A 27,714-nucleotide genomic window follows, 5' to 3' on the forward strand; every position below is an offset into this window, starting at 1 on the left:
CTTCAAAACAGTTGATATAAGATGGAGAGAAAAGATGTCAGTGTTGTGCTGGGGGCGGATTCCATTCTTCTGACCTTTGAAAAGTTTTTACTTACAGTCAGGAAGATTAGCCGGTCTCCATTTTATTTCTGTGTCCTAACTTGTGTTGACTGTACACAAAAGTTTGGCCAGAGAGTTTGGCCACAAAAGTTTACCATGCAGGTAAAACCAGAACAACAACAAAACTGTCAAAACATGAGAGACAAGGTTTTCCCAGCAAAGTGTAAAATTTTATTTTCTTTCAGGTAAACTCTCCGCTGCTATTTTACAGGAAAATAAGTATCTGTAAATAAAAGAACCATTCAATAATCAAATCTTCAGAGTTTTAATGATTTCATCAGCGTTAGAGAATTTACTCTCTTCTTACCACGAAGGTCATCATAGCACCCTCTAAAATGAATTTAACACAACAATTAATTTACATACACAGATTGCACTTGAAGAGTAACTGCTTTTAAATAGACCAATTTCATCTTCAGGTCATTAGATGTGGCATCTGAATCACACAGGTCAGTTGATCGCTATAAAGCAAGCCAATATGAGTAAGTCGCATATTGTAAAATGTCTAATCCAGAGTTCAGACCTGCTGAGGAGTTTGCTGTCTACCATCTCATGTCTCAGCTTCTTAATCTATGCTACTGATACATTTCCAGTGATTTCATTCTATCCCATTAAGAGGTTGTATTAAGAATTAGGTCCTAACACTTTATTGGCATCATCATTTAAAAATCATTCACCTGATTTTAGGAAGCACTTATATTTTTCACTCTGCCACTTTTGTTCTTTACCTCAAATGTACAGTTTCTTTCTTGAACACTTCTGCCATTTCACCTACTTCTTTGCCGGTGGGCACATAAACATACACAAAAGCATAGTAGTATCTATGGGCCACATGTCTATAAGCTGGTTTCTGTTTTCTTCAAGGAAAGCTATTCTTCTGGGGCTTCCTCTTTCCTCTAAGAAACCACCGGTAATACTACCCTCTCCCCAACCAGACTACTTAAGAGACCAAAAGCACAGCTTTCCATGGTGGGAATGAGGAGCTGAGATGACCAGGCAGGTGAAAAACCCTACTGAGGAGATAAAGTCTTTTGTGAATGAAAAGTCCTACTGAGGAGTAATGTCTGTTTGTGAACCTGGATTCATCTTTGATTCCACTGAGCATATGTGAGTAGATATTCAAATATTTCAAGGAAACAAGGCTATAATCTCAACTTCTCTTATTTCAATACCTGTTACCTCTAGGTAGTGTCTCACTAAATTTTGCCACCAGGCACCCTTTAGCACTGTCCTGGGTACATTGCAAACACTGGTCCTGCCTAATATTTTTTCCCCCTAAACTCCTAATTATTTCCCCCAAGCTCCACACAGTTCTTTTCAAGGACTGTGTCGCTGACATTTTTCCCAATATATTTTGTGCTCTCTTGCAATGCTGGACCTTCAAATGCTCAAATCTAAAGGCTCCGTCACTACAGGTTACCAGAAACAAAACACTCTTTGATCTAATCTGATTTTTAATGCAATTACTAGTGATTTATTTTTCAAGGAAGCAAATAATTACAGAGCAAAAGAAAACACTGCTGAGATGATGCCTGGTCCCTTCTACCCTTCTAGGGCAGGGCTAGACTTGAGAGGAAGCAAATGTATATTCATGGTGTCTTTATTATCAAAATCAGAGTAAAATGACTACATCAGGAAGCAGCAATAATGAATGTCACGATGGAAATGATATGCCTAGAATGAATCCAGCAGCATCTGGATCTCTGTTTTGCAGGGGAAATAAGATGAAAACCCATGTCGTATGGAAAGAAATATGACAAGGAGTACTCACAGATGCACCCTGCTTTGGGAACCCGTCTCTCTGAAATCCAACGTTCAAAGGTCATCACATTTCATTTTCAACAGTTTTCACTTTCTTCCCATTCTCCCAATGTAAGGAGATATATTTCTATATTACTCAGGAATTATTAGAAATTTCATTCCATTAGAACAAGGAATAACAAGTATTCTGGGACATAGGTGTAAAATTTGTCTTTTTCTACTGAATGATAAGACATAATTGTCAATAAAGTGCATTTCACATAAAAGTACCATTAGGAGAGTAAAGTGCAATGTGTAAGGTACTTCAAATAGTGCAAAGTTGCTAAATATATACATTGTATGTGCCAAGTACAAATAAAGCAGGATCTTATCTACCAGAAGCCAGAGAGAACAATGGAAATATACTTCCCCATCTTTCATCCTTTGCAGGTCAGTATATTTTGGTCCGTGTGTGTGTGTGTTTGTGTGTATGTGTGTGTGACTGCCCCTGTATATTACATAACTGCTTAATGGTCTGTGCAAATGTCTGAAGCTAGTTCCCTAGAATCTGAACTAAACATTGACATAACTATGCCATCTTCACATCACAGAAGCATTAGGCTTGTAATAATGGTTGAGATATTTCAGCCTGAAAATCTGGTAAGGCAGGTATTTGACTTCGAATTAAATGTTTAATGAGAACTATTAAAAACACAATAACTATAACACTACCGAGAGAGACCCCTATGAAATAAGCATATGACTCGTCTTGTTCATTTTCTCTTGGTTTCACACTACCATGGAGGAGAGGAGGGGTCTGGGTATTAGGACTTGCTCTTGGAGTCGGTGAAATGAGCAGATCCTGAACGTTGCTGAGTGATCCGTTGTGAGGCAGGGCAGTGATGTTGAGCAGGTGGCAGAGCAGGGGGTACAGATCTGTAGAGTTCATGGCTGCTTTTGTGAAATTCTTTCGGAAGGCAGGACCGTGGGCTAAGAAAATAGGATGCATTTCTGCTAATGCATTGTCGTACCCGTGGTTGCCTACTGTGAAGATAAAATGCATGAACAAGTTAGCCAACCAGATGGTATTAAAATGGAAATAACTGTATCATTGAATGCTGGACTTACATGCAAATTTTATCTAATTTGACTTTTAAGTAAAAGAATCCTTTACACATCATCTCTGCTGTGGTCAACATCACGATTCAATTCAGGAAACGAAAAGTCAAATGATCATAAATCTTTCCCATAGGCCACAGGAAGAAGGGTAAACTTCCCTGAGCCAAGTTGGGGGAACACAAAAGTGATTTTTTTATTGGCAGGTAAACTAATTTTCAGCAATTACTTGTTAGGTACCTACTATGTTCCAGTTATTGTTCTAAAGATAAAGGGATAAAGGTGCCTTAGTCATGAAGCCAATAATTCATAATTTATCATTATGATAATTCATAATTTATCAGTTGACTCATTAGAAAAGACCCTGATGCTGGGAAAGACTGAGGGCGGGAGGAGAAGAAGGTGACAGAGGACCAGATGGTTGGATGGCATCACCGACTCAACGGACAGGAGTTTGAGCAAACTCTGGGAGATAGTGAAGAACAGGGAAGCCTGGTGTGCTGCAGTCCATGGGGTCACAAAGAGTTGAACACAACATAGTGACTGAACAACAATCAAAAAATAAAGATCTGAACTTGTGGGTAAAATCTTGTCTTGGTGTTTCAGATCAGGATCCAGCTTAGCACTGTCTGCTTTAGTACGGCTACAAAAAAAGTTAAAAACTTTCGGAGTCTTGATAAGTCAGAAGAAGATACAAAATTGAAGGATGAAAACCCCTGCATAATAAAAGCTGCCTTTTAAAGGCTTGTGGCTCTAGCATAATATCAGGGTTCTACTGCCAATAAAATGGCAACCAAAGAGAATTGAAAGGCTGTATTTTAAAGGTGGTGAGAATGACTGGCAAATTGGCCTCTACTGCTTGTGTTTGCTACTAGGAAATGTGCAATGGGAACACAGAATTGAAAAAAAAAATCCTAAACCAATTCCTCTGAGAGTCATCTTCTCAGAGTAATTCCAAATCTGCCTGGCAAAATCCATCTTTTAAAGGAGTCATTTTTAGTGCTATGATTCTTTTGAGTTTCTTATTCAAGGGGAAATAATGCTGAATTTATGAATCACTAGGAATCATCTGACTGGGGCTGTGCTATTCTACTTAATTAATCAACAGGAACATTGGGAAATGTGCCATTATATAATTTGTAATTGGATGATTGTTGGGCTCCTGTCTATGAAAAGTTGGATCTAGACTCTAATCATGAAGGCAAAGTAAATCGTATCACACTTCTTACTAGAAAATCAGACTTGAAGTGAACTCATTATGACTTAGAAAACCTTTCCCATGAAGAGGGACTTTTTTCCCTAGTGGTGAATGCTCAGTCACTCAGTTATGTCCAAATATTTGCAACTCCATGGACCATAGCCCACCAGGCTCCTCTGTCCATGGAATTCTCCAGGCAAGAATACTGGAGTGGGTTGTCATTTCCTTTTCCAGGGGATCCTCCCAACCCAGGAATTGAACCTGGGTCTCCAGCATTACAGGCAGACAGACTCCTTACCACTGAGCCACCCAGGAAGCCCTTCCTAGCGGTAGCCCCTACCATAAACGCTTGATCCAGCAGACAGTATTTAATAATGGATGCCTAAGGGCAGTGGGGTCAACAGAGGATGAGATGGCTGGATGGCATCACCAACTCAGTGGACATGAGTTTGAGTGAATTCTGGGAGTTGGTGATGGACAGGGAGGCCTGGCGTGCTGCGATTCATGGGGTCGCAAAGAGTCGGACACGACTGAGCGACTCAACTCAACTGAACTGAAGGGCAGTGGTTCTCAAACTTGACCGTGTATGAGACTCCGGGGTAGGGAGGGTGGGTGCAGGTAAAAACACAGATCTCTGGGCTCCACCCTCTCAGTTCCCAGTTTAGTAGATCTGGGTTGGGCCCAAGAATCTGCATGTCTAATGAGTTCCCAGGAGATTTGGATGATGCTGGTCCAGGGAACACATTTTGAGAACCGCTGCTTTTGGACATTAGGGCTGAATTCTCTTCTAGAACTCAGGCTGAGAAGGACTGTAGTAGCCAGTACTTAATTATTTTGTTGAAAAAATAATTATGTTGAACATTAACATAAACAGGAGAACCATTAAGGTTTTAGATTCAAAATAGGAGTGACCATCTATTATGTAATTGTAGTTCACTGAACCAAAGTTTCAAGAGAGCCACTGACATTTATGTTAATTGTTAATTGTAATTCTGTCTCTTCAGAGACAGCAGTTCTTTTCTAAGCAACTCCTCTCACATAAGAGTCACCTGCACAATACATGAAAGCCTGAACATATAAAGCTGGCAACTATTCCCATGGCCAAAGAAATTATTTTTAAAAACTTTAATACAGCTCTCCTGGCCTGATTAAATATTGGTTTACAGATTATTATCTGTATGTAAAACCTGTTTTAAGGATCTGAATCCATCACATATACATCTGCCAGTATGACTCATTTATGCTCTATAAATGCCACTGCCAGGTAACTGCTTTTCTCTTTATCAATAAACATGATGCGAACCCAATTCTACCTAAAGGGACATTTTTTTAATATCTCAAATGTATCAAGGAGCATTTCTAGTCAGTGTCGGTACCATATGCTTGCTTCAACATTCAGTAACAATGGAAACAACCCCCAGTGAATTGGTTGGTAGTGCGTGTGAATGTCTCTATCAGCCAGGGAAGCAGATCCCATGCCAGGTAATTTAAGAGAGGGAGTTTCAGATGAGGGCTAGTGTTGAAGATCAGAAGTAAACATGAGATGGCAAGGTTACCCCGTGAGTAGATCAGTGGGAATAGTCCCCAGTGGCAACCTCAATGGCCCCCAGAGCTGGAGGGACAGAAGGAAGAGGCGGAGTCACCAGAGCCCCAAAGGCAGGACTACTCAGTAGGAGCTGAGGCCACAGACAGGGAGGTTTTCCAGAGCTGGGATCACAGTGGACATGAAGTCCTAGGCTGGGGCAGACAGAATGGGGGACAGACCCTGGCTTCTGCCAAACTCCTGCCTTCCATACTCCTGCCAAGGTTCTCTATTGGCCAAATGGAACCAGAAACCAGCTTACAAAGTAGCTTGGGAAATTTAGTCTGTAGAGATCTGTCACTGCTGATATCGGAGAAGGCAATGGCACCCCACTCCAGTACTCTTGCCTGGAAAATCCCATGGATGGAGGAGCCTGGTAGGCTGCAGTCTATGGGGTCGCTAAGAATCGGACATGACTGAGAGACTTCCTTTTCATTTTTCACTTTTATGCATTGGAGAAGGAAATGGCACCCCACTCCAGTGTTCTTGCCTGGAGAATCCCAGGGATGGGGGAGCCTCGTAGGCTTCCGTCTATGTGGTCGCACAGAGTCGGACATGACTGAATCGACTTAGCAGCAGCAGCAGCAGGGATCTGTCACTGCTGATACAGAGCAGATCAGGGTAAGGGTGGGCAGTCAGTTTGAGAGCAAATATGCAAATGGAAGGCACGATAAAGATGAGTTACATCCTATGGATGACTTCCATTTGACTGACTTGTTAAAAGCTGTGTGAAAAGGGAAAACTACACGTTATGGATGGCTCCTCTGTCCATGGAATTCTCCAGGCAAGAATACTGGAGTGGGCCGCCATGCCCTCCTCCAGGGGATCTTTCCAACCCGGGGATCGAACCTGGGTCTGCTACAGTGCAGACAAATTCTTTACCATCTGAGCCACCAGGGAAGCCTCTATTATGGATGGCAGAAAGTTATTTTGTACGCTTGAATTTTCAATGGGATTTCCATCATCTTCTAAATTTATATAATGGAAACACCTCCAGAATTACACCACTAGGTATTCATTAGGAAAATATATCTTGATATATGTTTATCCATGCCAATATGCACTTCTTTTTAGAAATGTTCCCAAGGTGTAAAGCAAAGCTGGCCTATATTTTGTAGAGCCACAGGGCAAAAGAAACTAGAAAGCTGACAACTGCAGAGAAAAATAGAGATGACGCTTTTATGAAACCAGAGTATGAAACAGATGCAGAAAATGATTCAATTTACAAAACTCAGGTTTTTCTCAGGAACATAATGGTTATAACGGGCACGGTGCTTATCTTTGGTCTGATGACTTCAAGAGAAGTAAATGTTTCACTTTTAGTAGGTTACCTCATTTTAAAGTCCCAGTCAATCTTTATTGGGATATTTATTGGATCTTTATTTAGCTATTAATGTATGACACTAGCCTAGTTATTCAATTGGTAAACAGAATGTTGAATACAGCAGAAACAACTCCCAGTTGGCCTCCACTTTAGCAGACGATGCAGAATGGGGAGAAAGACTGTAACATACTCACACAGGAAGTCATCTGACTTATTCCGTAAAATATGCCAGCCGTCGTCAGCCACTGCGAGAATGGGCTGAATTCGACTGTTGTGTTTGTAATGCCATCTTTCCGGAACCTCTTCCTTTTTGTAAACAGTCAGATTAGGATGAGCTTGAGCTAGTGCTTCATAGACTTCATCAAATTTGCCTAAAACAGAAGGACGAGGAGAAGCAGTCAGAACAAGACTTTCACCGCTACAGCCAAGAAGCAACCATGGTAACAGAGGTCAGTCAATGCAGACATCCTACTGATGTAGACAGTCAGCAAGTTCAAGGTAATGAAGTCTTACCAGACAATTTAGAGCCCCTGCCCGCCCCCGCTCCCCACGGGGGAAACTGAGAAATAATCTTCTCTTAAAATAAATTCACCTTCAGAGAAGACATTTTATTGACCCAGAAATCTCTAAAGACTTAAATACACATGTCCATGTGTGCATGAGTGTGCTAAGCTGTTTCAGTTATGCTCAACTCTTTGCAACCCTGGGGATGTAAAACTTTAAAAAAAAAAAAAAAGGCCTTTTTATTTTATATTGGAGTGTAGTTGATTGACAACGTTGGATTCTTTTCAGTTGCACAACAAAGTGATTTCAGTTATACACATACAGGTATCCATTCTCTTTCAAATTCTTTTTGGGGATGTTAAACGTTTTGAGTTTGTTTAAAACTCAAGCAGAATCTACCTTTAAAACAGAAGTAATGAATGACAGGTTGGTATGAGGCTTTGAGATGAGGTTTGTAAAAAGTTTCAGGCCCTAAAGCCTGTGCTCTGCAACAAGAGAAGGCACTGCAATGAGAAGCCTTCACACCACAACTAGAGAAAAGCCCACACAGCAATGAAGACCCACGTCCACACCCCGCCCCAGATCACCACTCAGTTCAGGCTGACCTTCCCTGGGCAAGATGGCGGCCACTGGCGATTGGTCAATCAAGGTGTAGTGCTCTCTATCCAGATATTGGTCAAGCTCTATGATCCTCTCCTGGGAACACTGAGTCATTCCATGGTCACTTGTGATGATCAGGTTCAGAACGTTCCACAATTTTGCCTTTTTCAGCATTTGTATGAGATATCCTAACTTGTGGTCAATATCTGAAATGACAGGCCCCATGAGCGGACTGTCTGGTCCCAACTGGTGGCCCATATCATCAGGTTCCTCCCAATAAAGAAGACCAAGACTGATGGGCTCTTTTGACGTAAACCACTCAATAATTTTGGCAACTCTGTCTTCAAATGAAACGGAGTCATTGTAAGGCATGTAGTGAGTGGGAAAACTTCCATGTATTTTGACGTCTGTTCCGGGCCACATGGCCGCACCACTCGTGTGTCCTGCCCTCTGATTTGTGATCCATATCGGTGTCGCTTCTTCCCAAAACTCAGAATCATAAATATCCATGTCATCCAAGGAGAAAGATTTGTTCAGAATAGGGTCATACATGTCATTTGCCACAATACCATGATTCTCAGCAAAGAGGCCAGTGACCAAAGTATAATGGTTAGGGTAGGTCTTTGTAATAAAAATATTAGTAACTTGCTGCACCTGGACACCGTATTTCATAATATAGTGAAAATGGGGTGTTGGAACTCTGTATAAATAATCCCAGCGGAATCCGTCAAATGAAACTAGCAGAACCTTTGGCTGGTCTGATTGGAGAGAAAATGTAACTGAAAGTGTTAATGCAGCAAGCATGAAGGACACCCGGAGAAGTTTTGAAGTCATTTTTAAACTACTTGATTGCTTCAGTGTAAGATAATCTGTATAAGAAAAATATAGAAGTTAATGGCAATAATTTCGTTTTACATACTTTACCCAAAACAGAGAATGATGGCACTTAGTAACCCCAGTTATAGTATACATCACAGCCTGGAAGGTTTATGTTGCAGAATTTCATCTTAAACAAGAAACATGGGGCTCTCTATAACAAAGCTAAGAAATATATTCACACTTTAGAAATTGTTTTAGTTTCTAAGAACTTACCAAAACATTTCCTCAAAGAAATTATGTAAATTATATCCCCAAATATTATTTTAAAAGATGAAATAATTTGCATACAACTTTTCAGAAATATTTTCAGGTTGACTTAGACTTCTGGCTCCTGCTCATGGACATTTATACATGTCCAAATATTCTGGGAAGTGGTGATGGACAGGGAGGCCTGGCATGCTGCAGTCCATGGGGTTGCAAAGAGTCGGACACAACTGAGCAACTGAACTGAACTGAAATACCTATGGACACATTCATCATTAGTGTTCGACAGGCTGTAGGAACCTAACAACAGGAATTAGCACTAGCAAATTCAAAAATAATATTGTTTAAAAATACATAGGTAAACCTCCATGTTTCAATGGCAAGGCCTTATGTTTGGTCCATCATAGTAAGAGATTAACTTGGTGTCTTGAAGTGACATGAAAACTGTGACATTCTAATATATTTGTGAAACATAATCGGTATTCATGTATTAATAATCAAAGCATGTGTGTGTGCTAAATTGCTTCAGTCATGTCTGACTCTATGCAACCCTATGAACTGCAGCCTGCCAGGCTCCTCTGTTCATGGGATTTTCCGGGCAAGAATACTGGAGTGGGTTGCCATTTCCTTCTCCAAATAATCAAAGCATGTTGTTGTTGTTGTTTGGTCGCCCAGTCATGTCTGACTCTTTGAGACTCCATGGACTGCAGCACACCAGGCCTCTCTGTCTCTCACCATGTCCTGAAGTTTGCCCAAGTTCATGTCTATTGCATAAGTGATGCCATCTAGCCATCTCATCCTCTGACGCCCTCTTCTCCTTCTGCCCTCAATCAAAACATAGTCTTCTTTAAATAAAACAGTTAGGTTCGGAACTAAGTATAACAGAAGTGTAAATCTGAAATTTGATGTTGACCTTCCTAATGTTAGTGGCTTCCCTGGTGGCTCCGTTGGTAAAGCGTCTGCCTGCAATGCAGGAAACCTGGGTTCGATCCCTGGGTCGGGAAAATCCCCTGGAGAAGGAAATGGCAACCCACTCCAGTATTCTTGCCTGGAGAATTCCATGGACAGAGGAGCCTGATGGGCTACAGTCCATGGGGTCACAAAGAGTCAGACAAGACAGTGACTTTCACTTTCATTTTTCCTAATGTTAAAATTCATCAACATTTAATCTTATCAGTGGTGTGTGTAGAACAGGCACTTCCCAGGATTAAATAAATCTCTTGGGATCAAAGCAGTTGTAATTGCTGTTGTTCACCTGCCTCTATTTCTAAAAAGCTTTTATTCTATTCAAGAAAGCTAATAAGAGATAATACAAAAAACAATACATATGTAAATTTTGTCAGTTCTCATTAGGTTTGCAAATCCAGTAAGGATTTCCCTCTGCTCTTCATTCTTGCATGAAGTTATTTATAAGCCCACCAAACCTGGATCTAACTATATTTTGTGCCAAGAAATCTCTTGAATTCAGTTTTTGACACCTTCCTAATTTGAATATGCTGAAAACATTTTTAAACCTCAGAAAAAGAACCTGTCTTGCCCTCCTATTTTATAAGTGCTGGTAAATAAAAATTGCTTGGCATGCCTGCTTTGCTACCAGGGGCAAGCATTCTGCTTCTGTTTTGTTTTGTTTGTTTTTTTTAACCATGATTTCAGCATACCAGAACATTACTTAAACTGAAATTGTTGTAGGTATTGATCTCCAGACAATGGCTCAAAAATTAAATTTAAAAAACTATTCTTCAAATGGCAAGAAACTTCCCAGTTCTGGAAGGAACATGAATAATCAGTCCCAATAAGGAACTGCAAAAATATTTACTAACATTTCTAGCTAAGAATGGTGATTCTTCCTCTTCCTCTCTTGTCCTTCACTTTCTTAACACAAGAAAGGATACTATGAACCAAATATAATTTAAAGCTAAAAAATGAATCAACGACATGAAACATCTGATTTCTCCTCTATTGTAGTAAATTAATTCAGCAACTGTAATAAGCAGGACCGAACTGCTTTCCTGGGACAAACGCAAATAAACAAAGGCTAACCATTGCCTCAAGCTTAGGAATGTTTGGTAAGAGGAACCAACATTATCACATCGATGACATAAAGCAACAAACAGGGAAGCGGGGGTGGGGATGGAAGAAATCTGATTTCTTTCTTTTCCAACACAAAGTGCTTCATGGCGCTGTGGAATCCCTCGTTCTGGGTCCAGATTTCACTGGGCTGCTTTCCAATTCCTCGCCCCTCCAGCCCTTCCCCTACAGCCTTGGAAATCTAGAGGAAAGGGGCGCCAAGAAAGGAGAGGAGAGAAAGTGAAGGATGAGAAGGTGTATGTAGAGCGAACAGACGTCAAGAGGATGGTGATGCGTCTCCCCATCGTTTTCACCGGGATTTCATCCTAGCTCCGGGAAGGATCTCGGCGTAGGGTACGTTCCCAATTTGTAGAACTCCAGCCCGCCCACCGAGGCCAGAAGATGCCCTAACGTGGGCTCTGTACAAGTGTGCAGTGGAAACGGGAGGAAGGATAGTTTGGGGGTCCCTAAAGAGGCAGGTGGGTCTCGAGGAGGCCAGCCTCCCACTTTCCCCGACTCTTACCCTCGCGGCGATCCGCTCAGTCCGCATCGGTTTGGGGCAATGGGAGGGAAGGCCTGGAAAGGGATCCCTCCCGCAGACCCGGGGCAACAGCCAGGAGCCGGCGGGAGCAAAGGGTGCCCCCCAAATCCACAGCTGCTCACCTGCTCGCCAACTCAACGCAGAGCACCTGACCAGCACTGCACCTGACCAGCACCGCCTACCGGCCGCAGGCCCCGCCTCTTGGCTCCTATTGGCTACGGGACAAAGAGAAAGCCGGGCTCCTGGGAGTGGCTGCCCCGTCTGTCAATCAGTGGGGCGGGCACTGCGGGATTTGAAGGGTGGATCCGGCGGGAGTCAGGGGAGTGAGGGGTGACTTGGACCCAGCCTGGAGGTTCCAGGGGGCAGGAAGGAGAAGGAGCCCCAGGGCTCGCTAAGGCCCCCTCTGCCGGATCACAGAAACATTCTGCATTGTGCCTTTTCTAGACGGGCAGTTATGCTGTGGGCAGTGATGCAGAGAGGTCATAGGGCTCTACTCCCAATAGTGGTTGATGTGTTTCAACACTGTTTTCGTTAAAAGCTACTATTCTCTTACCCGATTTCTCATCTCCAGTTTTCTTCTGTTTTCTGATCACAAATGGGTAGCACCATACTCTGGACTTTGCTCCGAGGAACACCAGAGCACCCCGGGAGGTCAATGGGACTATGCAAAATCTAATTTAAAAGGATTTAATTTTACCGTCCTGGTTTTTGCAAGGTCAGGTCTCTGAGGAATCTGCAATAGTGTGGTTCCTGAGAATGCACATATTACACCAAACCAGGTTCAGAATCGGGTTAATCTGCACCGGCTGCGAGGCTGAATAGCTATGCCAGGCACCAGATTCTGCTCCTAGCTTTGTTTTTAAACATGCAGGATTGAACTTCGGATCTGATTCCTCTTTCTTGACCCTGTTTCTTCTATTCCCATTCTGAAATGAATTAATTTTTTAGTGTTTTTTGTCTTGTTTTGTTTTGTTTTGTAATGGATGGTATTTTTAGGCGGGAGGGAGTGCAGACAGGTACCTAGTTTGCCAATATGATCTCAGCTATATTTATCATAAATTATAGCAGTGACTTCCAGTTCCCCTGAAAAAATTTGTCCATCTACACAATTCCCAAACCTAATTCTAACCACCCTGCAATGGGCAATAATATCTGCTGGTTGTTGCAACTTAAATGTAAATATCTAATTAGCGGTTAAAATGGAGAGCAGAACCAGTAGTTCTGGGTCCCCTGGAGCTCACTTCCCTGGTACACCAGAACTGTAATGAATAGACAGCCTTGCTGAGAGTTAATTAAACAAGGCAAACATTTTGGTCATTGTTTTTTCTCCTTCTCTCAACTTCCCATAGAGGGACAGTCCCTACCCCAATGGCTCCTTTCCCACAGCGTCATACCACCCACAGGGGGATCTGGGCACTCTTCCACAGCCTTTTATTTGTAATGACTTGAGTTTATGGTTTTCCACACGTGGGATGGGGATTGAGAGGGAGACTGATGTCTGTGTTTGGCCAGATTCAGTTGCAGTGAAGCTGAACAGGTTGTTCCAAGTCCCCAAAGCCCTGTCCTTTGAAATTGCCCCAACTTGGAACAGGGTGGCCCAATATTATAAGTCTTTGTCCCCCAAGAATAGACCAACCCTATGTTCTCCCAAAACATTCAGAGAACAGCATATGCTGATTAGAGAGCAGAGTAGTGAAAACAGGCTTGTCTTTTACATGGATCGCTGAATACTGTTGGAGTCTGTTCAGATGGCACTGCTTGGCTCTGCAAACTTTTTACGAAGACAAGATTGTATTCACAAGTCACCTCTGCGACACAGGCATGATGCAGCTGTTAACCACAATGCACAGCACGGAAAATGACTCATGAGGGGCCCGGCGAGGGGCCCAGAGACACTGCCCAGATCTCCATGTAATGACATCTAGAGTCAACTGGCAGGCTAATGATATAACTCATGTTGCTAATAGGGAAAAAACCTGGCTTACATAGTAGAGATAGAGGAATGATTGTAAAAACATGGAAATCCTGCTTCCACATCTGTACCAGCCCTTCTGCCCTGTCTGTTGCCTTGAGCTCTGTCCAATTGCCATCACTACTCAGCCAATTATGGTCACCTAAGCTAGCGATCCCCAACTTTTTTGGCACTGGGGACAGGTTTCGTGGAAGACAATTTTTCCATGGACTCAGGGTGGGGTGGGGATGGTTTAGGGATGATTCAAATGCATTACATTTATTGTGCACTTTATTTCTATTACGATTACATCAGCTCTACCTCAGGTCATCAGGCATTTGGTCCTGGAGGCTGGGGACCCCTGGCCTAAACCACAAACTGGTTGACTGTTGCTATTCCTTTGTTTTATATTATTGAATTAATATAATTGTTGATTAATATAATGACTGAGCTAGTAACATTTTTATGCATAATGGTATAACAGAAGAATCAGCTTCTTTCAAGGGTTTTGGGGTACAGATGGGGATTCCTCTACCTATCTAAAGAAGTCTAATAGGGGTTTGAGAGCAGAATTATTTTCTTTCTGAGGAGCTAGAAGAGGTTTGAGTTAAAACTAAAATAGGATTTTTTTTTTTTTTAATGAAATAGCCGAGACTGGTTCTGCAACAGTCGTATTCTTTTCAAAACTAGTGTATACACCATGGTAGGGTGAATGAGAAAATTATTTTACAAAAATTTAAAAAATCTTTAGGGTTGTAATATACTTCATCACAACAATAAATTAAAGCAAAGTCTATCTCTTAAGCCTTTATAGAACATTCTGCAAAATATGAGTCTCACATATTGAACAGCCATAGATTAAGAATCACAAGGATTCTCTTAGGCAAACTCTGGGAGATGGGGATGGACAAGGAAGCCTGGCATGCTGCAGTCCATGCAGTCACAAAGAGTAGGATACAACTTGGTGACTGAACAACAATAAGGATTCTGGTTCTGAACTGACCTTAATTATTTTTTTAATTTAAGTATAGCTGATTTACAATGTTTCAGGTGTACAGCAAAGCGATTCAGTTATATATATATACTTTTTCAGATTCTCTTCCATTATAGGTTATTAAAAGATACTGAATATAGTTCCCTGTGATATACAGTAGGTCCTTGTTGTTTATCTATTTTATATATAAGTAAGTGAAAGTTGCTTAGTCATGTCTGACTCTTTGTGACCCCATGGACTATACAGTCCATGGAATTCTCCAGGCCAGAATACTGGGGTGGGTAGCCTTTCCCTTCTCCAGGGGATCTTCCCAACCCAGGAATTGAACCGGCGTCTCCTGCATTGCAGATGGATTCTTTACCAGCTGAGCTACCAGGGAAGCCCATTTTATGTATAGTAATGTGTATCTGTTAATCCCAAATTCCTGACTTAGCCCTAATTTCTGATTATCCCCTGTCTCTAGGGATGACTTTTCACTTGATAAATAGTAGTACTTCACTGTACTCAGCAGAAGTACAACCCAATGAAAGAAAAGTTAAATTATAGACTATTTAAAGATTTAGTCCAAGTATTTTTATGCTTATTAGTAATTTAGGCTGCTAATGCTATATTTGTACCTAATAGGACTCTATTTCCACACATTTAGTATGCTTTACCCTCAGAAAGCTTTATGGAAGTCAAATATAACCTTGTAAACTTCTTTGCATGACCAGATTTTGCAAATTGTATTCATAGTATATTATTTTTTCTAGAGTTACTGGAACAAATCACCACCACCTGGATGGCTTAGGTCAACAGAAATGTATTCTCCCACAGCTTTGGAAGCTTGAAGTCTGAAGTCCAGATGTTGGCAGGGCCACCCTCCTCCAGAGGCTCCAAGGAAGAATACTGCCTTGTCTCTTCCAGCTTCCACTGGTTCTGGCATTCCTGGGCCTGATGCAACTCAGCTCCAGTCACTGCCCCCATCGTCACGTGCTGTTTTCCTCTGTAAGTCTCTATGTCTTCACGTGGCCTTGTTATGAGGCCACCAGTCACTGGAATGAAGGCCCCTTTAGTCCAGTAAGACCTTATCTAAATTTAACTAGTCTAACTGAGAAAGACAAGTATCATATGATATCATTTATATGTGAAATCTAAAAAAAATGGTACAAATGAACTTATTTACCAAACAGAAATAGAGTTGCGGATGTAGAAAACAAACCTATGGTTACCAGGGGTAAGTGGGGAGGGATAAACTGGGAGACTGGGATTGACACATACACATTACTATATATAAAACAGGTAACTAATAAGGACCTACTATATAGCACAAACTCTACCCAATACTGTAATGCCCTATATAGGAAAAGAATCTAAAAAAGAGTGGATATATGTATATGTATAATTTATTCTTTCGCTGTACATCTGAACCTAACACATTGTAAATCAACTATGCTGCTGCTCAGTGCTCAGTCATGTCCAACTCTTTGTGACCACATGGACTGTAGCTTGCTAGGCTCCTCTGTCTATGGAATTCTCCAGGCAAGAATACTGGAGTGGGTGACCATTCCCTTCTTCAGGGGATCTTCCGGACCCAGGGATCAAATCCGGGTCATAAATCAACTATCAGTTCAGTTCAGTTAAGTCGCTCAATCATGTCCGACTCTGCGACCCCATGAATCACAGCACGCCAGGCCTCCCTGTCCATCACCAACTCCCGGAGTTCACTCAGACTCACGTCCATTGAGTCAGTGATGCCATCCAGCCATCTCATCCTCTGTCGTCCCCTTCTCCTCCTGCCCCCAATCCCTCCCAGCATCAGAGTCTTTTCCAATCAACTATATTCTAATACAAATTAAAAAAATTTTTTTAATAAATAAAACACTAAAAATATTAACTAGTTACAGCTGCAAAAAAAAGTTACAGTTGCATTCCAAAGCAGGTCTTCTTCTGAGGTTCCAGATGAATATGAATTTGAAGAGAATACTATTCAACTCAGTACATGTGGTTAGCAGAATGTTTAATTTTATAGCTCAGCCTACATCCAAAGTCCTGACAATGTCTATTACTGACAAGGATGCAGAGCAACTGCAGTGATGATACATTGCTGATGTGAGTGGTACAGCCACTTTGGAAAACAGTTTGGAAGTTTCCTATAAAATTACATGCACGAAAAAAAAAAAATTACATGCACACTTACCATATACCTCAGGAATCCCACTTGTAGGTATTCAACCAATAAAAATGAAGATATCTACTCCAAAACTTACAAGCAAATTTTTAATAGCTGTAATCAGCATTAAAAACTAGAACCATGGGACTTCCCTGGCTGTCCAGCGGTGAAGACTCTGTGCTTCCAATGCAGGAGATGTGGGTTTGATCCCTGATCCAGATGCTAAGATCTCGTATGCTGCAAGACAAGGTCAAAAAGTTTTAAAAAAAACTTGGGTGTACCTGTGGTTGATTCTTGTTGATGTATGACAGAAAACCACAAAATTATGTAAAGCAATTATCCTTCAATTAAAAAATAAATACATAAGTGGGGGGGAAAAGGAAAAATAAAAGTTGGAAACAACCCAAATATCCCTCAACAATGCATAGATATGCAAATTCTGGTATGTCCATAAATGGAAGATTATTCACCAATAAGAAGGAATGAAGTATTGATACATGCAACAACCTGGAGGAGTCCCTAAAGCATTTTGTTAAATGAAAGAAGTCAGATACAAATGCCTATTTATTCCATGTTTCCATTTATATGACATTCTTGACAAGGCAAAGTGATAGGGATGGGCACCAGGTTGCTGGCTTCCAGGGGCCAGGAGTGAAGGGATTGGGGGTATTGGCTACAAAGATGCACAGGGGAACTTTCTGATGTAAGGGACTTTTGACTGTGATGGTGGTTGCCTGACCAAATTTGTCAAAATCCAGAGAACTATACACCTGAAAACACACACTGAATGTTATCATATGTAAATTACACCTCAAAAACAACAGCAATAAAAAATAAGCCCTGCGTTGTGCTTTTCCCCACAAACATTCATGAATTAGGCCTAATGAAGCCTGACTTTTAGTGGTCACATTTCTGTGTGTAGCCATGAGCCAATCAGCTCAGTGTGCAGCATATAAGAACTTGAACTTACAAGTCTGGGGACTCCTTGGGGCCACCTGCTTTGCTGGTTCTCATGTTCTTTCACCTGATGAAGCAAAGTCTGGAAACTATACAGCAAAGTTAACCATAAACTATTATTTACTAGGGTGGAACTTAATGTCACTTGTTGAATAATAAAATCAGTTTAGAGTGTGTCTAATACAGACAGGTGGAGAAGGCAATGGCACCCTACTCCAGTACTCTTGCCTGGAAAATTCCATGGATGGAGGAGCCTGGTAGGCTGCAGTCCATGGGGTCGCTAAGAGTCGGATACGACTGAGCGACTTCACTTTCACTTTTCACTTTCATGCATTGGAGAAGGAAATGACAACCCACTCCAGTGTTCTTGCCTGGAGAATCCCATGGACAGAGGAGCCTGGTGGGCTGCCGTCTATGGGGTCGCACAGAGTCAGACATGACTGAAGCTACTTAGCAGCAATGCAGACAGGAGGGAGAGTTGTCTTTTGGTATCTGGTTTGAGGTCTACTTTGAAAGAAGAAGTTCTCAGAAGTCAAATAGAAAATTGCACCCATATTTGTGGTGTTTGGGGTGAAAACCTTTAGTCGAAACCACAGTCTCAGTTCTTCATGGAGAATATATCATTTAGAAGCCTTTAAGTACTACTTAGTTTAAGTTCATTATTTATTTTGAAATGTATTGGCTTACCATGGGTATTGTAATTTTGCTAATTTATTCCAAGTCTAGGAGGATCTAAACCTACTGTCCTATTCTCAGACCAAAAAGACATATTATCTATTCTAGGTACTTATATTTATTTGTCTAATTTTCTTTTTTTGGCCTCACTGCACAGCATGTGGGATCTTAATTTCCTGACCAGGGGTTGAACCCACATCCCCTGCATTGGAAGCTTGGACTCTTAACCACTAGACCATCAGGGAAATCCTAGGTATTTATATTTAAAATGTACACTTAATCATCTTTTAGGGCTTTCCACATAGCTCACTGGTAAAGAATCCACCTGCTGAGTAGGAAACATGGGTTCAATCCCTGGGTTGAAAAGATCCCTTGAAGAAGGAAATGACAACTCATTCCAGTATTCATGCCTGGGAAATCCCATGGAAAGAGGAGCCTGCCAGGCTATAGTCCATGGGGTCTGCAAAGAGTCAGACACAACTTAGCAACTAAACAAGGACTACAAACATCTTTTGCACTATTATGTATTATAGTTTGAGTGGACACTGGTTTTTTTTTTTTTGGTAAATATTACAATTTTTGAATAGACAAAGCAAGTAGAAACTACTTTTATGGCTTTATGTTTTCTTGATGTGGAAAAATGGGAAAAACTATGGGAGAGTTCTCCCTGCTCCATTTCTCAATGGCTACAATTTTGTACCTGGAAATTCATCTCTTTGCATTAAAACTTTTCTCCCAGGAGTGATGCTAGATCTACCTCTGTTAGCCCTTGGTTTACCTGTATGTGTGACTAAGTCTATCTGAAAAGGCCTTTAGAGGAATGGGTCAGTGGTGGATGGGTATTTTTTTTGAAAGGTGATTGGGCCTCCTTGTGTGCATGAATTAAAATTACTATTTTTTTCTCCTGCTAATTTGTCTTGTGTACAAATTTTATTATTAGTCCAACTGCAGAACTCAAGAGGCATCGAGGGGGAGGTCTCCCCTTACCCACAGGACCAGCCTTTTGTGTGCCCTTCTCTCTCTCACGTGGCTCTCCTGTGATGCTCTTTATGCTGCCCTGTACTCTGTGAAGAGCACTCTTACCAACTCTCATGATTAAGAGTAGTCATCTCTGTAGCTGTACAGGAAGAGCACAGACACCCTGCAAGAGGAGGGAGAAGACAGGACCAGTATAATGGGTAAAGAGCAGAGCTGATGAATTATTTTTAGAACACTTAACTCTAGGAGTTCTGTGTAATCAAAAACAAGATAGAAGGTTAGTCACCAAAAACATTTCAGTGGATGAAAACATGAACAACTGGCATTCTGACAAGGGGACATAAAACATAGGAGTTACCTGGGTGATTAAAATGATAACTGGGATAGCTGCTGAAAAAAAAGAAAAAAAGAGCATCTCATGACATTGAATTTCCTCTGTGGGATCTCAGCATTATCAAGTAGAATAGCCACTGATGCATTTTGCTTTCCAAAACTGGCCAAAGAAATTCTCATTTTTTAAATAAATGATGTTCAGTGAAGCCTCTGGCTTTCTAGATCATGGCTGCATGGCTATATTGGGAGAGCTGTTTATGCTCTGATCATGAATTACCTTGATATAAAAATGAGCAGAAAAAAATAGGCAGGACTTACTTTATCTCAGGAGTCTCACATTTTCTATTGATTTGTTCATGATTTAGCTGAGGGATTTGAGGGGCTGAATGTTAGACTCAAGATCTGATGTAAGTAGCATCAAGAGTTAGGAAGGGAAGGGAATCTGCCCCAGGAGGAAGATGGGGGTGAGGTCAGGAGGTAAGTGATGCTCACACATAACAAGGGTGGGGTGATGCATTTAGAAACCTCCTAGTCCCACTGGTAAAAATTTAACTTGGACTTATCACTTATGGCAAAAGATTAAATATACCAAAGAGCATTTTCTGTTGTTAAGCCATGCAATCTAATAAAAGGGAAACCAAGGGAAAAAATAACCCCAACCCCTTCAATAACATTTTCCCCCATTCTTGGACAAGGATGGTGCTTCCAGAAAGTAGTAATATTCACAGCTATAGGTGACATAGCTGAGGTGAGAAATCTCATTGGAACACTTCTCTGTCTACTCTTTGCCCAACTACTTCTTCGGAATTTTTAAAGACCAAACTCGTGAGTACCTTCCGCTAGGACACGCCCCCTTCCCCAGCCTTCCCTGGTTACAGGCCTCCATCCTCCCGGAGGGTCCTGCATTCCTCGGTCATTGCACTTGTAATTGTTGGTTCAAGCGCCAGGTGGCTGAGATGGGGCCTGATGACTCGTGTGTGCTTGATCACTGCTCCATAAAAGCTTACTGAATGAATGGATGAGTGGATGAGTGAATGAGGAGGAGAGGAGGCCAAGAGATACAGAGGTAAGTTTGAGTTCTAAACTTTGATGCCTTTTGAGAACAAGGGCTATGCTTCATGCACAGTACCAGGCCTGACACATTAGTCTTGTTCAATGTTCTGAATTCACTGTCCTTCAATATTTGAGGATGAAGCTGTTCAGCAGATTAAATAAGACTTGTATAAGAACGGTTTACCACTTCGAACCACCGTGCCTTCATAACAATTTTTGTATCAGCTCCTTCAGTTTTTGGTGGAAATAGAGTATTTTTCTAAGATGTGAGATTGGCATGTTTAATAGAATGGATAGAGCAAAGAACAGCTTATGTTTGGGTGAGAATGAAGAGCCCAGCTGATCCTGTGTAGAGTCCACATGAGAAGGGAGATTAGAAAGACAATTGCAGGGACTTCCCTCGTGGTCCAGTGGTAAGACTTCGCCTTCCAATGCCGGGGATTCGGGTTCAGCCCCTGGTTAGGGAGCTAAGATTCTACATGTCTCATGGTCAAAAAACAAAAACATAAAACAAAAGCAATATTGGAACAAGTTCAGTAAAGACTTTAAAATCTGGCCCACGTTTAAAAAAAAAAAACCTTGTAACAAAAAGAAAAATAAAATCTTAAAAAAAAATTAATAAAATGACAATTGTGGAAATCCCTAATAGCCTGCCAAGGCTAAGTAGTTTGCACTCTGACCTGTAGGCAAAGGGAAACCATAGAAGACTTTTAAGTTATGAAAAACAAGAATGCATATATACAGTAAAAGCAAGTTTTTAAAGGAAGCTTTGAGTCTATTATTTGTTTGAAATATATCTTTAAATCACTGGACTTTAGGGTTTATTGGTAATCACAGTCTATTTTACCCCAACTAGTAGCTCAGTGCCTGGAATGTTGAAGAAACTCAGTCGATGTGAATGCATGAATAACATCCAAAAATTAGTCACCACAAAAAAATAAATCCAAGGAATAACGTTATAAGTATTTTTAGACCAAAAAAAATAGACCAGGTAGAAAACACCGGCTCAGTTGGGCAAGGTAAAGATAACTAGATTAGTGATCTATCAAGCCAGAAGAGAAAGGATTAGGAATAGGAGTTAGCAAGTATTTTCTGTAAAAAGTCAAAGAGCAAATAGTAAAGCTTTGCAAGTCATGTACAATGTCTGTTGCATTTGCTCTCTGTTTGGATTTTGTTTTGTTTTTTGCAATCATTTCAAAATGTAAAAATATTCTTAGCTCAATGACTGTATTAAAAACAGGCTACATGCTGGATTTGGTCATAACCTCTGTTCTCAAGATTTTAGCTACTAGTAACATTATTCCTTTAAAAAACATAATTATCAGTTTTAAAATGGGTCACAGTAAATTCAAATTTCGATAGTAACCATTTTAGTTTTACTGAAATCCACACTAGTAACTTTATGAAAGCCTAACCACTTCAGGGATAGAACCTCAAGTAGGAAACAAGGAAGCAAGAGAAATGTCAGTCTTTTTAAGGGTCTTTGTGGAGAAGGAGAAGCAGACAGAAATGGAAGGAAAAAGAAAAAGCAGCAGCAGAAACAAAAACAAAGGAACCCAGGACTACTTACTAAGAATTCTTGAGTGTTTATTTACAAAAGAAAACAAGGAATTATTCTCTCAGGGTACATTCTGACCTGAAAAAATATATATCCTTATTCTTTTGATGCTGTCAGTGCACTCCCGTTTTTAGAATCAGGGAGCATATTTGTACAAGAAGCTGTTTTATGATGAGGTATTTTTAGCTCTATTTTGTCAAATCAGCTCTGATGGAAGGTGAATCACAGAAGTCTATAAATCTGTCCCAATAACCAATTCCAACTCCCTAACTTATTTCGTAAGGATAGTAGATGGCACAAGCAGCCTAGTCCCTGTCCGAGCCTTGTTATAAGAAGTGGGTTCATTGATGGCAGTGTTTTGGAAGATGCTATATGCAAGAGAGGAAGTATTTTTGCTAATGACCTTAATGACCCTTCTTGGACTAGTTATTTAAGGAAAATAAACCAGCATCGTGATATGCTGTGTCTCAGATGTATTGTGCATCTGGTTTCTTCCTCTCATCTTATTTTGAATATCCTAAATATGATTCTGGATTCAGTTGACACTTCAGGTAGCGTTGATGCTTTGAAAAATGTTTCTCTGGTCCAAGGACTGACACAAGGAACAATGCAGTGAAATGATCCAAAAGGAGGCTGAAAATTGTCGTTGAGAAAGAAGGTGACAGTGGTCTTGAGGGATTCAAGTCTCACAGACGCTACTGGATTCTTTCTTAAGCTCAGAAAGTTTTGAATGGAGTCAGGTGATGACATTTCAGAAAGCATTCAGCCCAAAGAACAGATTTTGATCATCACAAGGAACATGAGAGAAAAAAAGTGGAGGAGAAATATTCAGAGGAAAAAACAAAACAAAAGCAAAAAACAACACCCTGCTTTGGATATGCTCCATCCTGGACTCATGTGCCATAGACACTGGTGAGTCTAATCCTTTTCTGAATTGCTCACGTGCAGGTGTTTGTGTAAATACATCATTGGTCCACCTGGCCTTTTGCTCTGTTAAGAGAGAAATCATAAAAAAATCCAAGAATCTGAGTGCTCATCTATCCTTCAAGTATCCAAGCAGAGACTATTATTCTAAAATGCCCTAAACCAGTAAGAATCAAGAAAGATTTACCATGATAGTTCTTAAGAAAAATAGCAGAGGATTGTTGCAGGGTGGTTGGGGGGCATGTGGGAGATGTTCTTGAGCAGAAGGGAAAATGTGGGGAAAAAAGCATAATAAAAGCAGAAGTTTCAGAAGAGCTGCTAGTAACGGTCCTCCCTAGCTCTGCTTCTTGCTTGCACCATCTGCCCTTTCTCCAGCTGTATCCCAGGATGCGTCACTTTTTTTTTACATTGTACATCTTATATATGAATTTTAAATCATGCTGGATTAAAGAAGCCAAATAAACTAGGCTGCATCTGTGCATGATCAATCATGTCTGACTCTGTGATCCAACAAACTGTAGCCTACCAGGCTCCTCAGTCCATGGGATTCTCCAGGCAAGCATACTGGATTGGGTTACCATTTCCTCCTCCAGAGGATCTTCCCTACCCAGGAATCAAACCCGGGTCTCCTGCACTGGCAGGCAGATTCTTTACCACTGAGCCACCTGGGAATCAAAACCTGGCTGAGATGTGGCTAAAGATATGAAGACCAAAGGAAAGAATCATTAGAAGTCCATGAAACTGAGGGCGATCTTCCTAGAAGCTGTGAAAGACACAGAAAGAGGTCGTTACTCCTGTTTTGGGGGAAGATACCCCTTAGGATTTGGACACCGGAGTTTATGTAAGTATAAATGTACTACTTAGTACATTCCAGATACCAATCAATAACTCAGTTCAGTTTTCTCAATTTATCGGTTTACAAATGAGGTGAGTAAGGCCCAGAAAGGTTCAGTAACTTGCCCAGAGTCACACAGCCAGTAAGTGACAGAGCCAGAATTTAAACATCTGGGTCCCCCTGGGAACCTCGGAGTTGATTCCAAGGTTCGTTTAAGCTGAAGACATTTGAAATTCAACAGATGCAGAAAGAAGTCTTCTCGGAGATTCCCTTATCTGACCCAAAGCAGAGATTTCTGAGAAATGAAGATGGTCATAAATCCTCTCTAAGGGGTAATTTTTACTCTCCAAAGTAAACTTAAACCAGATCCCTCTTTGGGGGAGATTTGTCATCCTGAAGAAGACGGAAAACACTACTCATACCTGTGTAGACAAACATTATTGTAAAATTTGTCTCCTGTTTTTCTAAAAATCCATTTGTCTTCCTAAAGATGCCTATGTGTTGTGTTCTGCCCTTAGAATCATCTCTCCCCTTCCCTTTCCTGTGCTAACTTAGGTGTACACAAAGCCTTGAATTGTAGCCATTTAACACACCAGCTACTTCTTTTCTAGCCTCCTGTGTGCAGTATGAATTCCCCTTTCCTCCTGCCAATCTCTTTTGCCACTTTCATTGGCAGCCTCCTGTTATGAAACCTAAGAAAGAAGAGAAACAAGATTTCCATTTGCTACAAAACCCAGGCATTTGGGGCTACAGAATCCATGCTCTAAACCAAGGTTTCTCAACCTCAGCACAGCTGACAATTGGACTGGACAGTTCTTTGCTGAGGACTGTCCTCTCCTGGGGGCCATCCTGTGCACTGTACGATTTTGGCAGCATCCCTGGCTTCTACCCATTAGAGGCCAGTAGTATTCACCAGCCCCACCCACCCACCCCACCGTGACAACCAAAGTCGTCTCCAGGCATTGCTAAACGTCGCCCTGGTAAAGATGCTTTGCTCATTATGCTGCCTCTCCTTGCTGTGGGGCTCCATTTTCTGGGAAGCCATTCCTTTGGGGTTTTTTTTTTTTTTTTTTGCTATGCTATGTGGCTTGCAGGATCTTAATTCCCTGATAACTCCACTAGGGATTGAACCCAGGTCCCAACAGTGAAAGCCTGGAATCCTAACCACTAGACCATCAGGGAACTGGGAAGCCTTTCCTGATTCTCCTCTGTCAAGGTTGATATTTATTGAGATATTACTACGTGCTTGTAGCTCTGTTGGTAAAGAATCTGCCTGCAATGCAGGAGACCTGGGTTCAATTATTGGGTCAGGAAGATCCCCTGGAGAAGGAAATGGCAACCCACTCCAGTATTCTTGCCTGGAGAATCCCAAGAACAGAGGAGCCTGGCAGGCTACAGTCCATGGGGTCACAAAAGTCAGACACGACTTAGCGACAAAACCACCACCACCATGTGCTAGGTGATGCCTGGCTTTTTACAGGTACTTGCTTGTTTCATCCTCACAAGGAACCTGTGTGGAAGATCTTATTATTACTTATTTCTGTAAAAGAGAAAATGAACTCAACCCCGGAAAGATCGTGCCCAAAGTCACAGGAGCCCTGAAGCTGGGATCCACCCAAGGGTCTGTCCAGCTTGTGTGCTCTTAACCACCCACTGTCTTATATCGTCAGACCCTGTTTATAGCTTGACCTCCTCCACTCGTCTGAGTCTCTGAGAGTAGGGACCAGCGTGTCCCCAACACCCACCCACCGCACAGCACTCAGTTCAATGTTTCTTAAGTGAGTAAACAAGAAACAGTAGATGAAGAGCTTCCCGGCTCCAAAGAGGGACATTGTGTAAACCACACACAAGTTTCCCACACAGGAGAGGTTGCCATGCCAGTTGCAAGAGTGTCCAAGACCTCACTGGACTCAGAAGTCAGAATAGTTTGTTAGAAAAACTTCAGAAATAATACTGAATGTGAGTCTGCATTGTTTCCCTGTTTTAAGGAATCTCTTTAAAATTAATTCAAAGGACCCGAGAGAGAGGAACTCAAAGAGATGGCACATTCTTTCTCAAAAGAAATAACATGACAGGCCTTCAGGATTAAATCACTTCATCCCCTAATGGTCACATACATGTGTGTGTGTGCACTCAGTCGTGTCTGACTCTGCAACCCCATGGACTGTGGCCCACCAGGCTCCTCTGCCCATACAACTTTCCAGGCAAGAATACTGGAGTGGGTTGCCATTTCCTTCTCCAGGGGATCTTCCCAACCAGGGGATCTAACTGGTGTCTTCCACATTGTTAGGCAGACTCTTGACCACTGAGCCACCAGGGAAGCCCTGAAGTTTTACAGGTAAATGTTGTTTAATAAAATGCAGCAAGGAGTTGTAATTTCTTCCCTCCCAGAAGTGAAATGTGTTCTCACATATCAGCATCGCAGCCCTTTAAGGGCTGCTGAGATGGAAACTGGGACGTGAAGCCAGGCCTGTCACCCAATGCTTTGTCCCAAGTTTTGTCTCCTCACTCTTCTCCAAGCCTCTACCTGCTGCCTTCTGCCCTTGACAAGCCCAAGGAAAGAATGTTAGCCTTGGCATCACAATTGACTCGAGTCTTGGTTCTGCCACTTACTAGATAAGGAACGTTAAGTAAATATTTCTCTGGTTGGTGTCTTTATCTGTACAATGGGTAAGGTTCCACGATCTTTTTCTCAGAGTGCTGTTGTAGAGTTACATAATAAAAGAATCTATTATATTTTGAAGAATGATTTTCCTGTTTCCCTCCGTTGGGGTTTTTGAAAGTGGCTGCTGGACAGTGTTTTCCAGGCAGCTATCTGAGGGCCTTTGTGAAAGTCTGTGTTTCTTTCTGGGCTGTTCTATTTTGGGGGTCACTCCCCCTCCCAGACGCTGTCAGCACCGCTGGGGAGGCACAGAACCACTCGTGGGGGCGTTAATCCAGATAAGGTCACACTGGGTTCCCTCCCGTCCCCAGCACTCGGCAGTCCCCAGGCTAAGGGAAATGTGGTGGGTGGCCTTGAGGGATGAAAGGAAACAACCCCGGAGTGTGTGAGGAAGGGTCAGTGGAGAAGCAGGGAGGCGCGGGCCAGGGGCGTTTGCAGGGAAGATTTTGACCCTGTGGTTGGGGTTGAACCACAGTGGCGCATGCGCATTCGGGTTTTGTTCTGTTTTAAGCCCAAGATCTCTGGGTAACTTCTCCATCACTAACTTGATTCCGGAGCTAAATGCTCTTGTTTGGGCAAAGTTGGTTTTGCTGTAGGTAGGAACTTTTCTCTAACCCTGTCCCTACTTTGTGACCTATGTCATTCAGCATGGACTAAGGCTGTATTCGATTTGTGTGTGTGTGTGTGTTTTAATAATTTTTTCTTGGAGTACAAAACAAGGAAAAAAAATGCATGCTTAGTCATGTCTGACTCTTTGCGACCCCATGGACTGTGGCCCGCCAGGCTCC

The 27,714-nt window shown here is 41.7% G+C and overlaps 1 protein-coding gene across 2 annotated transcripts; it reads right to left on the minus strand.

Annotated features, from left to right (window-relative positions):
- Positions 1-247: 247 nt before the first annotated feature.
- On the minus strand, positions 248-12,004 carry ENPP5 (ectonucleotide pyrophosphatase/phosphodiesterase family member 5). Of its 2 annotated transcripts, none has more exons than XM_005223411.4 (4): positions 11,837-12,004; positions 8,169-9,032; positions 7,254-7,430; positions 248-2,883 (listed from the first exon to the last, which is right to left on the minus strand). In XM_005223411.4, the coding sequence occupies exons 2-4, from the start codon at positions 8,995-8,997 to the stop codon at positions 2,456-2,458; spliced, it is 1,434 nt and encodes a 477-aa protein (XP_005223468.1). In that variant the 5' UTR covers positions 8,998-9,032; positions 11,837-12,004; the 3' UTR covers positions 248-2,455.
- Positions 12,005-27,714: the final 15,710 nt, after the last annotated feature.

This window comes from Bos taurus, chromosome 23 (genome assembly GCF_002263795.3).
Source record: "Bos taurus isolate L1 Dominette 01449 registration number 42190680 breed Hereford chromosome 23, ARS-UCD2.0, whole genome shotgun sequence".
In the NCBI taxonomy this organism is placed as follows: domain Eukaryota; kingdom Metazoa; phylum Chordata; class Mammalia; order Artiodactyla; family Bovidae; genus Bos; species Bos taurus.

Excerpts from the sequence above, each read along its gene's own strand:
- ENPP5 (XM_005223411.4), bottom strand. The coding sequence starts at position 8,997 with ATGACTTCAAAACTTCTCCGGGTGTCCTTCATGCTTGCTGCATTAACA. Across the intron at positions 7,431-8,168 it reads CGCCATCTTGCCCAGGGAAG|GCAAATTTGATGAAGTCTAT; the intron begins GTCAGCCTGAAC and ends CTTCTGTTTTAG. Across the intron at positions 2,884-7,253 it reads TAAGTCAGATGACTTCCTGT|TAGGCAACCACGGGTACGAC; the intron begins GTGAGTATGTTA and ends TTATCTTCACAG.